This window comes from Paramormyrops kingsleyae, chromosome 22, assembly GCF_048594095.1.
Source record: "Paramormyrops kingsleyae isolate MSU_618 chromosome 22, PKINGS_0.4, whole genome shotgun sequence".
Taxonomy (NCBI): Eukaryota; Metazoa; Chordata; class Actinopteri; order Osteoglossiformes; family Mormyridae; genus Paramormyrops; species Paramormyrops kingsleyae.
Window position 1 is genome coordinate 17948794 of NC_132818.1, and position 19092 is coordinate 17967885.

At 47.2% G+C, this 19092-nt stretch overlaps 1 protein-coding gene across 1 annotated transcript; it reads right to left on the bottom strand.

Annotated features, from left to right (window-relative positions):
- Positions 1-9187: 9187 nt before the first annotated feature.
- On the bottom strand, positions 9188-18175 carry LOC111852875 (neurexophilin-1). Its single transcript, XM_023829220.2, has 2 exons — positions 17687-18175; positions 9188-10297 (listed from the first exon to the last, which is right to left on the bottom strand). Exons 1-2 carry the CDS (start codon positions 17762-17764, stop codon positions 9545-9547), a joined length of 831 nt encoding a protein of 276 aa, XP_023684988.1. The 5' UTR covers positions 17765-18175; the 3' UTR covers positions 9188-9544.
- Positions 18176-19092: the final 917 nt, after the last annotated feature.

Consider the following 19092-nt stretch of genomic DNA (forward strand, 5'->3'; position numbering starts at 1 on the left):
CATCCTTAATGGCCGATGAGCACGAGCGCGCTCACTTAATGCCGCTTTAATGGGCACTTCTTTAGTGCTCCCCTACCTGCCGGCGTGGCGAATCCGTGTCGTCTGTTCTGCTGACAGCCTTCAGCTCCGTACCGGTGGGAGTTCACTGGAGGGGAGTGAGGGCTGGCTTTCCCGCTATTGAGTCGCCTGCCCGGGAACGATGCGAGGCACTGGTGTGGATTCTGACCCACCAAAACGCCGGTAATGGCTCCTTCCATCCCACCAAGGCCGTAAAGCTAAATTAACATGTTAAATCCGTCAGCCGCTCACCTCGTGAGGCCATTCGCGCATCGGTCTCATGCCGGTAAACAGAATGAGGCAGCTGCGCTTTATTGCTCGAGGAAGGAGGAACCGGCCTCGTTAAGCCTCTGATCATGTGCTTCCTTGGCTAGGGCCGTCTAATTATTTAGAGACTGAATTAAAAGACTGCAACCCGGGTTTCGGCGACTTAGCGACTCGGAGGGAGTCAGCGTTGGGAGTCGCAACACGACTCCTTCGTTTTTCTGGTTCTGCCGGCATTCACTTCCCAGACACCATGGATTATGGTATTTGTCTTGTTCTGCTCTGTGTTGGAATCTCAGTCTACCTCTTCTGACCTCACTTCCAGAAACGTCTCTCTGGCCGTATTTAATATCTTGGGAGCCTTTTGTGTAAATGCCGGGTTGAGGTGCACTGAAACTGGGATGCGATGGAGGCTTCATCAGCCGTGAGCGGGTGACCACCAGGCTGGCATCGGCTGTCCGTTGAGGTCAGTCCACCGCCGGTTTGGCCCCACGCCATCCTCGACCGACGCCTTGCATCCAGGGAGAACATGGACCCGACTTTCGACCCAAACTTCAGGTCTCGCATTTTCTTGTTTCGACCGCCGCTCTTCAAACATGCGCTTTCATCTTCGCGGGAAACTGGGCCGCGGATCGATACGTATGCCAGTCAGCAATCGGGTTTCATTTTCCTTCATAAATGGCGGCTCGGTGATCCCTTTAGCCGTTAGTTTTCTGCACTGGTGCCGCTCTTCTCCCGCTGCGGTGAATCGCTTCTCCACTGTCATACTAAACAGCATCAAGGCTGGATATATATGAGGTGTGTTTAACGCATGCAAGTTAAATGTTTATGACAAATCTTTAGAAAATACCTAGCTAGGCCTAACTATGTCGTTTTAACTATTAATTTGTTCATAACAGACAGACCTGTGTTTAGCTTCACATTTCGCCTCTTCCTCGGGCCAGATCTGCTTATATGCGTTTGAGTTAGCAGAGCAACCATGTGCTACTGTTTTAGTAATATGGAAGAGATGAACTCTCCCTCAGCATCTAACCATCTATCTTCTGACCACATATCTGGTACGGGGTCAGAATTAAGCAGGAGCCTATCATGGGAAACTTGGCAGGGGACAACCTGGACAGAATTGCGGACCATTGCAGGGACAGACACACACTGGATGCAGCAGATCACCCAACTGTCTTTGGACTGCTGGAGGAACTTGTGAGACCTCAGAGGAAACTGAAGCGGCACTGGAAGCTTCCAACCCTCAAAGCTTCAGCTGCGACACAGCAATGGTTTCACCATGCTGCCCCGAGGTCGTTGTCCTGCCTGTTTGACTCCCTTAATAATCTGAAAGGTGTGTAAATAAGACCCCCTTCTCCTCCAAAGAATTTAATACCAAGACCAACAGCCCTGGACTAAAGCCAAACACGAGTCCCAGTGGTGGGTCAATAGACCAAAAACTAGGTGTAGCTCTGATTGGTGGCATCGGCAGAGAGTCCCCCATCTATTAATGTACTGTAGGTATGCTTAGTCTTTTAGAAGTCTTATTAGCTGCCTAAATTTAGTTTGAAAGTCAAGGTGGTGTTTTGTACATTGGCAGGGGAAGCGTCGGCCAGCAGGTGCCAAAAGTCTCGTCGATGTCTGCGACGCGTCCTCCTTCTTAATTATCCCGCCCGAGAGCAAGGAAAAGCGCAGCCTTCACGCTTCCTGTAAACAGTCGGCCATCCAGCCCCTGCGTTTCGCAGCCCTCAGTAAGTGGCTTTATTTGCTCCTACATCCTCTGATTCAACAGCACATGCTGGCACAGGTGTGATAATTCTCCCATTAATCTCAGCACTTATTCGTCAAGCTGAAAATAGCAGGCAAACCACATTCAATTCAGTCAATACGGCCACTAGAAAATACTGCGAACGACTGAAGAGCCAGGGGGGCCACATGAGCAACGGTGTTTTCATATCGATGGAATAGACATCTCTGACAAGGCTAAAAGAACCAATGTGATACTGGATAGGGGTAGATGTTTTTATTGTGCGTGAACACGCTTTTCCCTGACACTAAACTGTCAGGTGCGGGTTACAAGAATGAAGAACCCCACTGTCACTTTGTCAGGGAACCATCTGTTGCCCCTCACCTGCTATGAACCTGAGGGCTCAGGAGTTTGAATTTCGTTTGCAGTCAAGGTTACCCCTGTCCTAGAATAGCACACGAATGGATATAATGCACGAGCACACAAAAGGGTGCATTAGCCTGCGCTAACGCTTTAGCACACAAACGGGTGCATTAGCATGCGCTAATGCATTAGTGCACAAATGGCTACATTACCGTGATTTAACGCCTCAGCACACAAATGGGTGCGTTAGTGTGAGGTCATGCTTTAGCACACAAATGGCTGTATTAGCATGAGCTAACGCCTTAGCACACAAATAGCTGTGTTAGCGTGATCTAATGCCTAAGCACACGAATGGCTGCATTAGTGTGAGCTAACGCCTTAGCACACAAATGGCTGTGTTAGCGTGAGCTAATGCCTTTATACATGAATAGCTTCATTAGTGTGTGCTAATACCTCAGTACACGAATGGATGTGTTAACATGTTCTGATTCATTAGCACATGCACAGGTGCATTAATATATGCTAATGCATTAGTGTGCACTAATGTAGTAGCACATGAGCAGCTGCTTTTGTGCAGCTATTGCTGCTCTGTTACGGAGAGCTCAGACAATGGAACTGAGACAGAAATTCACTTTCTTACAGAATCTTCTCACTACTACGAACCCACTTCTAAATTCCATAAGATACCATGAAATTTAATTACATAAAACACACTGAATTCTTCACACATGTAGCGTGTGGATTATTTCTGTCAACCGAGGCGACCTGTTGAAATGTCGCCGTAGAACCAGCCGTCTTCCCAAGAGAGGAAACCTTTATGCGTGTCATGTTTGCTGCCCCGAGGTCCTTAGCGACTGAATGAGCCTCTCAATGCAATATTAATCCACCTGTACCAGTAGGCTAGCAGATTACAGCCCATAATCACTCAAAGTGTGTAAAATGGTACTCGAATTTCAAAGTATACTGGTCCTATGTCGTGGAGCTACCAGAAATTTAGGGTAACTATGTATTTATAAAAGGAGACTCAGAAGCGATAAGTACTGGGAAAGATATAAATGAGTACTGTCCAAAATAATGCTAGTTGTCTGCTGAAGCACGTTGCATCCAGCCAAAGTTAATGGAGAGCATTCTCCTTCAGAAGATGAAGTGGAGTAAATGAAGATTAATCAGGAGACAGCAGAATGTGCCGTTTCATAATGCTGGCTCAGCAAAATAGTACGTATTAATGGGATTTACCCCGGCCAGTTGATAATGAATCAAGCGCACACAGGCAACATAACCCACCCCCAACATTTACAATGGGAACCCCCACTGGGATGCCGGGGGAGGGGGGAGAGAAGGTGGTGCCAGGTCACAGATTCCCCTTTAAGGATCGATCAAGTGTGTCGCCCTCTAGTGGCCAATTGCCTTCTGCCTGCAATTCATATTTACCTGAGGGAGCAATCATGGGGGCAAAGGAGGGAACCAGAGGAAAGATAAAACTTTGATCCATGCAAAGTCACGGATGTTGGGTGACTGCAGACACTACGGAAGCCATTGTCCGATCTATGGCCCTGTTGTCACCTGTGGTCGAGACTTGTGGGTAATGACCCAAAGAAGAAGGTTGCGAGTACAAGCGGCTGGAATGAGGTCCCTCCACGGGGTCGCTGGACTCTCCCTGTGATGGGGTGAGGAGTTCAGAGATCCAGAAATAGAGCCTTCGTCTGGTGGTTTGAGCGTCTTAAGAGGATTCCAGCTGGGTCAGCTCCCAAAGAAGCTTTTCCAGGCTCGTCCCACGGAGTGTGATTCCCAGGGAAGATCCAGAACACACTGGAGGCGTACGTGTCCCAGCCGGTTTGGGAATGTCTAGGGATTCCCCAGAATGAGCCCTGGAGAGGTCTGGTCCACTGGTGAGCATTTCCCTAAATCACAAACGTTCATTTGTTTCTCAGGTTTGGTTTACTAGGTTTGGTCTAACAAAGCAGTTTAACAGTTTTTGGTAGGACTTCACGCCCAGGAGAATTTGAACAACAATTCTCCATTTTTTTGCATATCTGCACACCCCTTAGTGGGAACTACAAGTGTCATTGGCCAAATACCAGCTTTTATTGCATATTAAAACTCCCCATCATCACTTAAATCTCTCCTCGTTTAAATTATGATTTATTTTAGTTGGGGAGCAGAGAATTTGGAATATAGAATATGATTTGGATTTATGATCCAGTTGGGTTCATCATCCTTTTTTTTTTTTAAGCAAACTACAATAGAGATTTCGATAAAGGAATGCATAATTGTGCATTAATAAATATGTGGGAAATGGTGGGCGGGTGCTGTGGAATGTTCCGGTGGGCTTGCGGCTTGAGCGTCACCCCTGCCTACTGCCTTTCCTCTCTTTCTTTCCTGGGATGTAGTTACATACACCGAGGCAGCAGGTCACGGCCCGGAGGCCCCGGCTGTCACTCATAGCCCCCCCCGCACTGGGCACCTCACCCTCACTTGCAGTCGAGAAGCCCATTGTACGAATGTAAAAAGTGATCCGAGGCGAGGCTTCGGGACCAATCACGGCTGAGATTGGGGGTCACCCTGGCCTGCTTTGATCCAGCCCGCAGGGGCACCGCTAGACATTTTGGGCCCCCAGTCCAAATATGTTTCAAATTTTTTAGGGCCCCAGTTTTTCCAGCTCCCCCCCTTTACCGTGACCCTGCTAGCGGGAGGTGGATGAAACTTGGTCGGTGACTGACAGCGTATAATAATCCCGGCAGCTGTGGAGTCCTTCACCCCCCCAGTTATGGGCTTCCGCTCAGGCCCCCGGTTAGCAGCCCCCCCCCCCATTCACGCCCCCCGCAGACGTGTGGGTGTGGTGCTGCTTCCTCCGTCTGTCCGTAATCTGACATTCTGAGGCACCGTGGGCCGTGGGGGCTTCTCTCCCCCCGTTCCGCCATTCAAATCCTGCAGAAGGAGAGACTGTTCGGACAGCGGAGCACCGAACCTCTTTTGCGGCCATCCCGTGTCTTAGGCGACTGCAGCGAAAAAAAATAAGGAAATGCATATATTTAAATTCAGCCGGTTTGAATATGTTAATATCTAGCTCCAGACCGACTCGCTTTTCCAGGTTGTGTTACCCATAATTGCTGCCCACAGGATTTTTTAAATAGAATATTTTAGCATGCGGCCTGTAATGCTGCCGTTCCTGGACTCGCTTTTCTGCTGGAGATATGCTCAAGGGCCGGCTGCTCATCGGGCTCAGCAGCTTTTAAGATCCCCTGCCCGGGAGTATGTACAGGGGCGGAGCCACAGGGGCGTTGGCCCCTGCTGAAAGCTGATTGGCTCCCTGAAAGCCCCTTCCCCTGTCACTCACCAATTCAAGCATATCATTGGCTAATGATAAGGTTGGCCCGTCTGTATGAATTATGGCTCCTCTTATGCCCCCACCTTAAAATATGCTGGAATCGCCCCTACCCCTGCTTACATTTCCTTTTGTTTAATGTGGCTTCTGTTATTTCTGCCAATCAGATCATGCACAGAAACCTCCCATTTGCCTAAAATCTATGCGCCCGCATAATTCTGCTCAACATCCCATATCTTCTGGAAGCGCGGATTGTAATCCGTCTCCCTTCCTTTTCTGAATGGGGATATTGTTACCGCTAAAGCGTTCAGTTATTCCGTTATGTCTGTCATTCACTCGAATACCCATCCTCCTCCTTTTCCCCCATTCCTTCATCAGCTCCTAGTTATCCTAAGGCGGGTCGTCCCTTTATTAGAAAGGGGGGAAGTGGATTGACAAGGGCGGGGTATCGACGCGGTGGGGGGGGGGGGGCATAGATGCCAGCAGCCTTGTTGAAATTGATTTTTAAATTTTTATTTCGCTTCATTTCTTTCTTTAAGAATGCAGGCAGCTGAATGTTTGAACTCGCTTCCTCGTTAGCCGTTGTCTGGGAATTAAGAGGTTGAGTTGGGTTTAACGTTAACCGTATCTTTGCGAGGAATGGGAATCTGGCAATAAAGGTAATCTCTAATTAATGAACTTGCCGGAGGAATCGAGCATGGCCGGTAAATGCCCCTCCCCGCATTGCAGAACTTCCAGATTTTAATCTGCGGTGCTCAGATCCGGTCCTGCCCCCAGCGTGTTCTGATTATTACAAATGAAGGCCATGACTGTACTTTCAAATCATTGTCTGAAAGGTCTCACCGAAGAATGTATAGGAGCAGATTGAATTGACCTGGAGCTACGGAGCTCCTTAGACGCTGATGTCACACCCATGACCTCAGACCTGAGGGGACACGGTGAAGTCCCCGCAACTTTATAATGGAAATAAAGGAGCTGGACACCATAGCTGACACTGAAATACAACTTTATTCAGAACCATAGATCATAGGGGACATTACAGTGCTCTTTACTGTATTGCGCTGAATCGACCCGCCGCATATTGGCGGTGAGTTGTCGATTGGCCTCTGTTACCGTGGATACCCCGCCCCCCCCCACTCCTTTGTGCTAGGGCCATGCCCTCTTAGCATTTGCTACATTGGGATTGGTCGGGAGTGCCTGGCTGTCCCCTCTTTAGACTATTGGGGGGGGGGGGGCTCTTTTCAGGTTTGAGACACTTTGTCAGGAGGCAAACCTTCAGCCTCTGCGGTGCAGGACACGGCCGTCCGCTCGTGTTTTGGTTGTGGTGGGAGTAGCGTTTCACGTGAATGGCTGTGTCGATGTATCACATATATTCTGACCATCCAGGGAGAATGGACTTTCTGTCATATGGGGGGGGCGGGTTCCTAGCTGGATTTACCCCAGGGGTAGGGCAGGAGTGTAGGTGGCGGTTCGTAGGTACCTCTGCTTAATCAGTGCACTGCAATCAGCCCCTCCTCCTATTTGATTGTGATCATTTTACCAAGACCCTGTATGCTACTGGCCACATTGCCCTCTGCTGGCAGGGCAGAGAACTGTGTGATGCCTGGCTTCCACAAGGGAATTAGTAAACAGTCTTCAGTCAACAAGGACCGACGTCATTGTTCACCATTTCAAATGACGTATCATCTAGTGGGGGAAAACAAAACAGTTTGGATGCATGTTCTGAAAAATAGATTTAAGCCTTTAAATGAAATAAACTGAGAATTAGCACAATGCATTATTTTGCATTAAAACTCAATATGATCTTTTAAATCAGTGGTAATGAATTGACACAATGTTCCTCTCACCATGTGAAACTGAGCTATTGTTTTTTTTCCCCCCTATTCTTCTTCTTTGTCTTAACACCTCCCAACAGACAGGGGGAGCTACTCCAAATGCTGTCAGTGCATTCACGTGGCCTACTGGAGCTTGGCAGTAGCAGCAGGCCATGTGAGATCCCTCCGCTGCTTGGTACTGTCTTGGTTTAGCTTTCTTTGACTGTGCTCTATTGATGGGTTAAGTTGCGTACATTAGCTTTAGGTTAGACCCCAAGTATCGCTGTAAACAGCACAGTTTAACACTGTGACTCTGTACCAAGTCCTGCTAAACCTCATAGGAGAGGATGCTGTTCAAACTGCATAGCTTCTGGCTTTACTTGTCACCTGTCACAGCTCTGTGTCACATTTATTCACATAAACCACTTTTATGTGGTTTAATGCCCCAAGGTACAACAGGAGTTCCCCTTCAGAGTCTGCCCCACAATCAAAATATCAGGGGTTGCTGTGTCTGACCTATTATCCTGTGTGATTAATGAACTATGTGAGTGGTGGTGGAACTTCAGGCCAGGTACAGAAATAGTACCCAGTGTTTTACTTGGATGTTTGTTTTAGAGCATTGGTTCTCCACCCGGTCTTTGGGGGACTACTGGGCAGTCCACGTTTTTGGGCCCCTAATGTCCCAGTAGGGAGCTGGGAGGGAGCGAAAATGTGGACTTTCTGGTGGTCTCAAAGGACCGGGTTGAGCAGCTCTGTTTTAGAGATTCATTTCACATTCTGGCCATAAATAGCTGTAATATAAAGTGCGTAATCATTGCTGTGCCACTGAGAAACGAACAAAGAAATTATAAAACAGTACTATTAACCCAATCAAGCGATAAAAATGCCATCATATATGTCTCTGTGATCAAGCATGTCTATTTTGCAGAAATATAAATTTAAAAATACTTTTATTGTCTGAGCCTTAAATTATATAGTATATTGGCAATGTCTTATAGAAGATTCAAGGTGCATAAATCATGTGTTTGTATGATATGGATAAGATAAAGAATTCAGCTTCCTTTCACACATGTATTAGGGTACCCGAGAAGTTCAGACTTTTCAAAGATTTTTCATTTTCCCCCAATAGAGCCCAGGCAGGCTATTACTGGACCTTATAAAACCAGAGGTGTCTCTCATACTCCATATCTCGGCTCCCCATTTTTTTATTTTTTAATGTGAGTGGTTTTCAGAGCTCCTCCAGTATACGCAAGGACACGATGGAATGAAAGTGGAGCCCGCTGCGTCACAGATGGGGGTCCTCTTTTTTTTTTTTAATGCGGGCAATGCTCTGGACACCTAATACCGCCGTTTACACGCAAAGGTAAACCGAGACGGAGCATGCTATTACCTCAACCGGTTTATGGGCAGTGGTGTTTACTGGTTGGGGAGCTCAACCCAGCACATCTATGGGGGCTGGGGGGGGGGGGAACAAAATGACTTGGTACATTAGCTTGAGGCTGTCGCTAATGTCCCCTGAAGTTTGTATAGTGTAGCCTACACAACAGTTGCATAATACTCGACTTCTTCGACACACATTACAGTATAAGACGTTTGACATAATGCATTATGAGCAGGTTGTTGGGGGGGGGGGGGGGGCGGGTGGGCTGCATCTCCTTTCGTCGCTTGTTATAAAAGGTTACCCATTTCTTCTAAAGTATGTTGGTGCTTTTCTCGAACCGTACGTACATCGAGTAAAAAAATATACAAAAAAGTCAAAAGAATACTTCTGAGGAGAATAGAATCTGTCGTTGAAATAAAATACAATTAGAGGAATAAGTAGCTATTTGTCAATTGATATGAATGAATAAATAATGCTGGATAAAATGAGAATGTAAAATCGAATGTGACTTCGGTCTGGTGTGGAAATCCTTTCTTAGAGAATTCCCCTTCCGGGTGCTGTGCTGTTCCTGGCCACTCGTAGCCCCGCCCTGCCAGAGCTTTTCACCGTCTCTAACCTGAGGGCAGGTAGGGCATCTCATTATGGTAGTTGTAGTCTGGGCAGACCTTCTGGACCAAACGGTAGTCCGTACTGTAGAAGGAGATGTAAATGCAGATGACCTTGAAGGGCTTGGAACAGATCCAGGAGACGTGACTCTGCGTCTGCTCCTGGAAGCACGTCTTGGACGGGTCGTAGTTGCAAAGCGAGGTCTTCTTGTTGCGGTCCACCTTCTCGTAGTCCACCCGGCAGTTGAAGATCTTGGAGTCCTTGGGGTAGACCACGCTCTGGCGTTCCAGGTCGAACTCCACGGCCTTGACAGGTGGCACCAGGCTGACGGAGATGTTGCCCTGCCCCGTAGAGTTGTGTCGGAAGTAGACGCTGAATGTGCCATTGCCATGGTCCACGATCTTGCCTGTTATGAGCAGGTTCAGACGCACCGTCTTGATGTTGGAGTAGAAGTCACCCCAGCCAAACATCTTCTTGAACTTGCCCGTCTTGACGATGGGCCGGCGTTTTGTGCGTGAGGCGGTGGAATCCGGCTGTGCCTCGCTACCCAACATCTCCCAGAATTCCTGCTTGGACGGGGGCACCGCCGCACGGTACGGCAGCTCCAGTGTTGTGGAGTTGGCCGCCCGGCTCTTGCTGTGCATCATCCACCGGCTCAGCGGAGAGAGACTGGGCCCGTCCAACACTCCCACCGACTTGGAGTGCTCGCTCGGGGAGCTTTTGAAGCTCGGAGAGGGGTCTTCCGGTCCAAGGGCCAGCTGGAGACAAAAATGGGTAGGAGAATGTAAATAAAAACAGTGGCAGGAGAGATACCAAAATATAACGTAAAGCCTCTTACTGCCTATTTCTACGGTGTTCTGTGAGAGGACGGAGCCCCCTTGAGAATGATTTATAGATTAGTAAAGTCTTAAAGGAAGGTCTGATAAGTCTACGCGAAAGAACGTAACCGAGCGCAAGCCACCGTTGCGTTTCTTTATTAGTTCAGCTACCTGAAGTTCTTAAAAGACGTAGCTCGGGTTGTTCGTGGAAAGATCGGCTCAAACAGCTGGGGAAGGCGACCCCCTGCGCTCGGCGAAGAGAAGGAGAGTGGGAGTAATGGAGGATTACTGAATGCTAATGACCTATTAGGTGGTAGATGCTCTGTGCCGTGGGAAGTGTGGAGGGCCGCTGAGGAGGGCGGGAGGCGGAGGAGCTGCATTGTGAGTCTGAAAGGAGCACCGGAGGCCTGTGTGGGAGGCAGGCAGGCTGAGTGGTTTGCTTTCTGGGTCTGTCTGGGCCCCTCATGGAGCCGGAAGCTAATCCACCTTCACAAATACATAAGGTATGTTGTTGGCAGGGGGAGGGGGGGGGGGCCTTCGGCCGAACCTTTTATTGACAGCAGTGTAGGCGCCTTAGACCAGACATCCATTGGCTGTTATTCTCACACCCTGTGTGTCAGTTCTCAACACGCATGTCTCTGGCCAAGTGCGGCGATTTGTTCAAAGGTTCAAGAGAAATGCCTTCATTAGATTCACTGGCGGGGCGGGGGGGGGGGGGGTGACGACACCATTAAGCTGCCGAGCTGAGGTCCAAAAGAAGAAGCCCCCGGACTCAGGAGGTGCCGGACGCAGACCCGATTCTGCTGCTTTTGCCAGGTGATGCAATGCCATGCTTGGCACAGTACCTCAGGGAAAATATTCTGATTGCAGCGTTTTTCCCTGTGAGACCGTCTGCAATTCGTTAATGACTCAGAAGTAGGAAGCAGTAGGCGTATTGATTCTAAGCTGTTCAGACGTGCTTTTTCCCGGGCGTTAGTGCAAAGCAACGCGTCGCTAATGACAAGCATGATGTTTCGTCTCATGATTGGGGGGGCTGAAAGTTTTCGCCACATCAGCCCCCCCCCCCCCACCACCCTGTACCTGGGAACACATTTTGAATAAACACCTAATGCCCCCTGTAAATCAGAAAGCTGATTGGCTCTTCCCCCTGTCAATCAGTAATTCAAATCATATCATTGGCTAATGATAAAGTTTGCCCCTCTGTATGAATTAGAACTCCTCATATGACCCGCCCTCCACCTTAAAAAACCCAGGAACAACCCCTGCAGGGCAGGAATGTGAGGGTCCTATTTTGCCATGAAAAAATTTGCAGGTTTGGGCTGCTCCTGGATCTCGCCCATCAGCTCCATGCCTTTGCCCGGCCTCCTCCCAGCCTCCCATGGGAAAAGCAGGCGAGCACTGGAGCGGAACTGGGGCTGGGAGCAGCCGCGTCTCGCTATATGGGAGGGGGGAGGCGGTGCAGGTGAGTGGGGAGCAGAGTCCGATCCTCTGACGCGGATCTCGTTGGCAGGCTGTCAGTGCTGGGGAACCCGGGTGATAAACTGGCGGATGGAGCCTAGAGGCATCACTCACGGTGAAGCAGAAGTGGCTCTGGCATCACTGTAGCAGGCCTTAATGGATATTTGTGGGCAAAAAAAAGCAATAACCCAGATTTACACAGCAGCCGACAACAAAATGGTTTGGTGGGATTGTAACGTATTAAAGTGAGTTGATGGTTACAAGCGTGATGGAATTGAAACAGGAATAAGTGGTACAAGTCAGAAATGAGAAGGTGTCACTCCTATGGGTCCCTTACAGCCAATTGGCTGCAAATGTCCCTTAAAACCACCCAATCAGCATTTCCCTACTGTCAAAGAAGGAATATGATTGGACCAGAGCAATAGTACATATCTCATTGGGCAGGTTACTCACTTCTGCTCGTCCAATGATATTCACCCCGAGGAGAAATGGCCAATGGGAGTAATGTAAGCACAATTCTTTGTGGCTTTGTGGAGTTTGGGGGGGGGGGGGGGGTACTCTTCCAAATGCACACAGATTGAAAGCCTTTTAAAAGTAACAGTATTACAAAACGTAAGGCTACCGTATATGTACAAAATAAAATGTTGAGTGTGTATCGCTTGTTGTTTGGACGTTGTTAAAACACTGAATAGGAATCACCATGACCTTGTACTGGATACGTGCTTGGAAGGTGGATGGAGGTTGGAATGAATGAATAGGAATAAATTGATACTAAAAAGAAATGAAATACAGAGAATGAATCACATCCTCCTTAAAATGTAGACGGCTAGACAACTTTCTTGAATTGGCAGTGCCGATCTTCCTAATTGAAAACCTCATCCCTAATATGACATCAATTTTTAATTAAAGACCCGAGCTCTCTTTAAATGACACATGTTCGCCGCTCCCCCCCCCCAGTGCCAGACACCATCCTCCCACAGCTGCTGAATCTCGCCTTTAATACGCGATTAGAGCTGGCGAATTGCTGCCCATTGACTAATTATTCTGCGGAGGAGGGGTGGGGTGCTGAAAAAGAGAGGAGGAAAAAAAAAGTCATTTTGGGTGAAAGAAGGTGCTTAAGATTTTATGGGATGATTTAAGGACCTGAGGGGGCGTGCTGGAGAGTGCGTGGTGGTCTACACCACCCCGGGCCTGCCCTCGGCAAGGCCTGAGTGAGGCTGGATTCGTTATCCCCCCTGTGGTGTCGCGCTCGTTGGCCTCCTGACTTAAATTGGGCCGAAACGGGTCAGCGGTTACCCCACTTCCCACGTGGAGGATGTGTTAGGACAGACTGCGGAGAATAAGGGCGGGGGGGGTGCCTGCTCATGAGTAACGGTTAGGCTGAACTGCCCGACAGCCCCCCCGCCCCTCCCCCAAACACACCAGGTGAAACATCCATGATGTCCATGATAGATGGATTCTTCCGTATCTCTGATAGAGAGCTTGTGTAACAAGCTGTTTAAGGTGCTCAAAGCAGTGACCCATCCTCGCCTGTGACCCGGCTGCAGTCTGGAGGAGTTCGCATATCATGGTAATTTGAAGACAGAAGTTATAGGGTGGGGTGGGGTTGGGTCCTTACCAGCTTACAGAGAGATGTGATATTAGTGCTCATCCCCTGAAATGGGGCCAATGTCTGGCTCATTTGATTAGGCTGCTATGTCTGTGATCAGAAGGTCACCAGTTCAAATCCTGGGGCCAGCAAAGCGATTTCACCATTAGGCCCCCCACCCAATCTCTCCAGTAGTTGTCTATGTTAAAACAAGATGTGAGGATATGCTGTGTAGCCCTGCACTTTCAGATGCATGCATGACCTGCTGCAGTCCATGTTTTCAGGGGCTATCAAACCAGTTTTGAAGAGACAACACTACCTGCTTTGTACCTACAGTCCATGTTTTCAGGGGCTATCAAACAGGTTTTGAAGGAACAACACTACCTCCCTTGTACCTGCAGTCCATGTTTTCAGGGGCTATCAAACCAGTTTTGCAAAGACAACAATACCTCCCTTGTACCTGCAGTCCATGTTTTCAGGGGCTATCAAACCGGTTTTGAAGAGACAACACTACCTCCCTTGTACCTGCAGTCCATGTTTTCAGGGGCTATCAAACCAGTTTTGCAAAGACAACAATACCTCCCTTGTACCTGCAGTCCATGTTTTCAGGGGCTATCAAACCGGTTTTGAAGAGACAACAATACCTCCCTTGTAGTGCATACCAAGACCCCTCATGCCTGATTTTGAAGGGAATCAACATCACCTCAAGACTATCACCTTCCATCCCTTGGTCCTTCAGATCCTGCTGATCTGCATGAGCAACGGAAGACCTGCCTTTTCTCTGCCAGCTCTTTTATTTCCCAGGGAAAGGGAAACAATTGACCTGAGGTATTTCAGTCTTATGAGTTTACTCTAGGTTTTATTGACAGAGAAGTCCGGCACGAGGTAAGCTACACGTGTATACCATACAGACCAGGGGACATTGTGGGTGTTATTTGGGGGTTTCTGCTTCAACAGATTGTTTTAACAGTTGCTTTTATCCCAAGCAACATGCATTGTCTTGAGAAAGCAGAGTCAGCCCCTGGAACAATTGGCGTTTAAGGGCCCAACTCTGACATCACTCTGCCAACTTTGGGATTTGAACCGACGACCTTCCGATCGCAGCATCCTCCACACACTGAGCCGCGCTCAACGTTGTTCATTCACAGAAGACAAGTCAGGAACTTCTGGGTGGTTGCACAGTCATGGTACGTGTTAGATACACGATGTCACAGCAATTTTAGAGGAAAAGAAAGATTCTGCAACAGTTTTTTTTAAAATGTGAGTGAGCACACATGGTAACACGGGAGCATTACGGAGGCGTTGACCTTCTGAAATCAGCATTCGCAACATTGCCTGGATGTCTTACACTGCGATGGCTACGTACTGCATCAAACAACACCTCATCCAATCAGAGATCTCCACAGCTGCTGCCTTGTTTTGTTTTTTTCTTTATTCTCCCAGTACCTGGAGCGACTTTTCTGCTCCAGGCGTGATCACACTCCAGTCAGGCCCGCGGAGATACCTGGGGTTTCTGATCCAGGGGAGGTTTGTGTTAGGAAGTAAGTTAATATGTTTTCCACACGTTTCTGGGGCAGGATGAGCAGAACATGCCTCAGCGCTAACCCCGTCCGGCCGTGCCCTCCGCGTGCCGAGAATCGGGATGAGCGTTGGGGCGACTGGGATACGGCAAGCTGTCGCAGCATCTGAGCGCTGGACCGCTAACCAGTTACACACCCCAGCCTTCTGCACGACGGAGCATTTACAATCGATAGTTGGGCTTGAGGAACCTCGTGGTGTTTCTGCGTAACAGAAGCCACACGGGGGATAGCTGACATGGAAATGATTCATCCGAATTGTTTTTTTTTCTTTCCCCTGTGAGGAGGTGGGTTAGGGTACATCCTGAGCTCAGCGGCAAATCAAGCCCGTTGACCATGAAGATGGTTCAAGGTGTACGCATTCTTGGAGTGGGTGCGCGGGCAGAGAGCTTCAGAGAGGGGACACGGTGAAATCAGGTTAAACTCGGTGTCTCTCAGCCGCAAAAAGGCCCTGTCTGACCTTGCAGATCGATCGCCGAATCGATTCCCCTCCCGCCGCAGCTGCTACGGGCAAGCGCCTTTGTGGAACCGCGAGTCGGACTTTAAGGTTCAGCCAGGCCTCTCCTAGGAGCTGTTGCAGCCCTCATCCTTGCTCCACGAGCCCCTCAGTGGGTTGAGGACTTGTGTAGCCCTGATCCACAGGCCCAGGATTTTCCAATTCTGTACATTTTCTGGCATCTGGCTCCTCATCCTTCACAAGCACGCTTCGCGAGGGCAAGGTGTGAAGCCCGCCCCATCGTCTTCTTAAATCTGAGTGTCAGATCACATCTCCCTTCAGGTTTTCCCAAATTCTAAGCTTCCTTTTTGCTGCCTAATCCAGACACCAATGTTTCTCACCTCCATATGTGCTGCCTCAACAGATATTTTTTTTTTTCCCCAGAGATATTGTGGGTCTGTACATGAATCATCAACAAATCTACCTGCAGTAACGGCAATGAATTCATCACCTGTGGGCTTTTGCTGGAAATGACAGTACATTCATTTATTATCTGGTGTTTATGCCGGAGGGGCTGTTTTATATTTTTTAATTTTCCTTCTCGTAGAATTTATGTTAAAATGCTCGTATCTGCCGTATGGAAAGTTCGTAACTTTAATGCGTCAGCATATTTTCAAGATACATTATTTTATTTTTTCTCCTGCTTAAATTCGTTTTTTTTGTGAGGCAACCGATTAATGGCCCTGTAACTGGGAGATCAGGGCCGGCTTGGAAGGCGCATTCGGCGGAACCCGCTCCGGGAGATTCCCAGTCGTGTTAGGTAGCGAAAGTACGCCGGTAGACCGCTAGCATGAAAAATAATATCACCATTAGTGTCGCTTCAAAGTGGCCCTGCATGCCTGACGTTCCCGACTTGAAAGCGGTCGAGAAGTCGGTAATAATAATCTTCTCTAAGTGAATGTGCAAAACAGTTTTTAAAGTTTTCTGAAAGTTATAATCCCAAAATTGTGCATTGAATCAATGACACATGTCCGGTGCAATATACTGCTTTCATAATATTTTATGTCAAAGACAGCTCTATACACTAGAAGCCTAACTGTAGCCTACTTAGAATGAAAGATAAATCATAGATATACTTAAATGGATCCAATTCTGTTGTCATGATGTGTTTATATTTGTATGTAAATTGCGTCGCTTGTGTCGGTGCTTTGATTTAATTGCTTGTGGGTCTTTTGTAATTAAATCTAAAGGATATTATCCTCGTGTCATTGTAATTAATTTTTGCTACAGCGAATCTAGGGACATTCCGTCTCTTCGCTGTAATTAAAGGATTCACCTGCTTATAGCCATGACAAATTCAAAAAGCACATTCCTAATCTGATCATTCAATTGTAACACTGTAAGATAATTAATCTGTATGATAAGCCTATAAATCGTACAATGCAGAAATAAAACTCTGATAGGGGATTCAATTATGAAACGTGTTTGTCAGATCTATCCAGTGCTGATAAATAAAGCATCGTATGTTTTGATAATTTTTCACGGCATGACTTACAACAGTTTTTAAAAATAAAGAATAATGCGAATATTATGCGTGTTCACTGCCTGCTCACGAAACACCAAACCGATTACCCCAGAATTAATTCCGAGAGTAAATTGAACTATAGGAATCGATGACATTTTGATTAAGGGACACCAATTGCATGGAAAAAGAGGTGCTATCAAATTGAAATCAATCGTAATTCTAAGGATTGTCCATGTGGCATATTTGCAATTTGCAGAGAACTAATGACCACCGGCTGAAGTAAATGCATCGTTTCCATTCTCTGACCGTATATAACATTAACACGACAGTTGTGTTTCTTGTTATTGGAAAACTGGAATAATTTACTAGACACTTTAACTTATTCATCCAGCAATTAATATCTTGAATAACCGCGAGGTCTCTCACGACCACCCATGAACTCCGGCATAACAAATGGACAATTTTTTCTGTAAGGGCTTTTGAACCTTCAAGTCTTGCTGAAAAATACAGCGCGTTGTAAGCTCGTCTTCATAAACAGGATGGAGCCGTGATCAAGTCCCTAACAGGGGTACAGTAGCCAGCGTGCAGCAGATGCGTGCGATCGGCACGCATTAGCAGTTCGACACCAACAATACAATAATTTAAAAAGCCTCACTGGTCTGGGTATACAATTAAGGAAACAAAACGAACTGATATAATGCTGTGCAGGTCTAAATCAAACGAACAGCTCGGCGCTCTTACTCACTATGCAAGCTGTCCCGTTTAAAATCAGCAGGATGAAGCCGCGGTTGTAACGCATCTTCACGGAGCGCAGTCCCTGCATTCACGTTGTCGCCGGATCCAGCTGTTATTCAGGGCTGCACAATTCCTCCCGTGAAGTACCCCCCGATCCCAGCACAGGGTCCCATGTCCGACGCAGGCAAAGTGGCGTCTGGCGGCGTCTGGATACCTACACAATTTACCTGTCAGCTCTACCCCGATCTGTCAGTGAAACCATATGAATACTGGAAATCCATAAAAAACGTAATGGGGAAAATAATGCAAACCACACATTCCTGGAAACGAGAACAGGTTTCCTTATCATATGTAAGTGTCTTAAATAAATGAAGGAGTTTTACATAAAAAAAACTTCCCCGTCGCAATCCGTGTCACTTTAGTTCCAAAGGACGCGAGCTTCCTCCCCGCATCACTGCGCGAGTCTTATTGACTCACACTCGTGTTTAAACCAGTTTTACTCTCCACCCCCCGCTTTTTTCTTTCGTTGTCTCTCTCCCTCTCTTTCTACCCTCCACTCCCTCTCTTCTGTACCCCTTGTCCATGTACAACATCTATCTAATCCCTTAATACTCGCCTGGCTAAACCAAGGTGCGCATTATGCAATGTCATTAAATCCTGCTGTGCAACCAAAGTGATTGCTGTAAGTGAATGGAAAAAAACTTTTAAGTCGAATAATGTCAAACCATACAGATATTTGAACATAAAGCCTAGAGGCTGGTTATTCGGATAGTTGGTCCTATATTGCGGATATTCACTTAATTGTTAGTTTCTTGTCTTAAGGTGTTCATAATTCAAGGACGAATAGTCCTAATTTACAGCATCCATGGTAATCTGATTGTTATTGACCGATCCATATTTGTCTGTATTGGCATTCTATAATCACGCGGTCACCGAGCCTTATAGGCTACAAAAATAACCAGGAGAGTCAAATTCTGTCCTTAGATATCCACGACAAAGAAATGTAGGCCTTATTTATTTCTTCATTCGTTATGAATAAACGTACGTAATACCATCTTGAAAATATTACGTTTAGACATGAGTTACTGTTAAATGTCGCTTCAGGCAAACCTCAAGTCACAAATGACATAAGTTTTATAGGCTAGTAGGCCTATATCTTTACCGTTAAGTTAGTTAATCATGCATAGTGAAGCCGTATATTCGTATATTGAGATCTACGTGCAATAAATGCCATTTAAATTTAATCTTCTCTTGTTGAAGAGAAAAATAAAATATCATAGTCCAGCAATATCACGAATTCAGTTGCCTATCTTGCGAATGCATGACACTTAGAAGTGCCGCTGCATTCATTCTTGATAAGTTTTACTACGAGCAAAAAATGACAACATAACTGGTACAAGGTGGATTGTTTTTTTC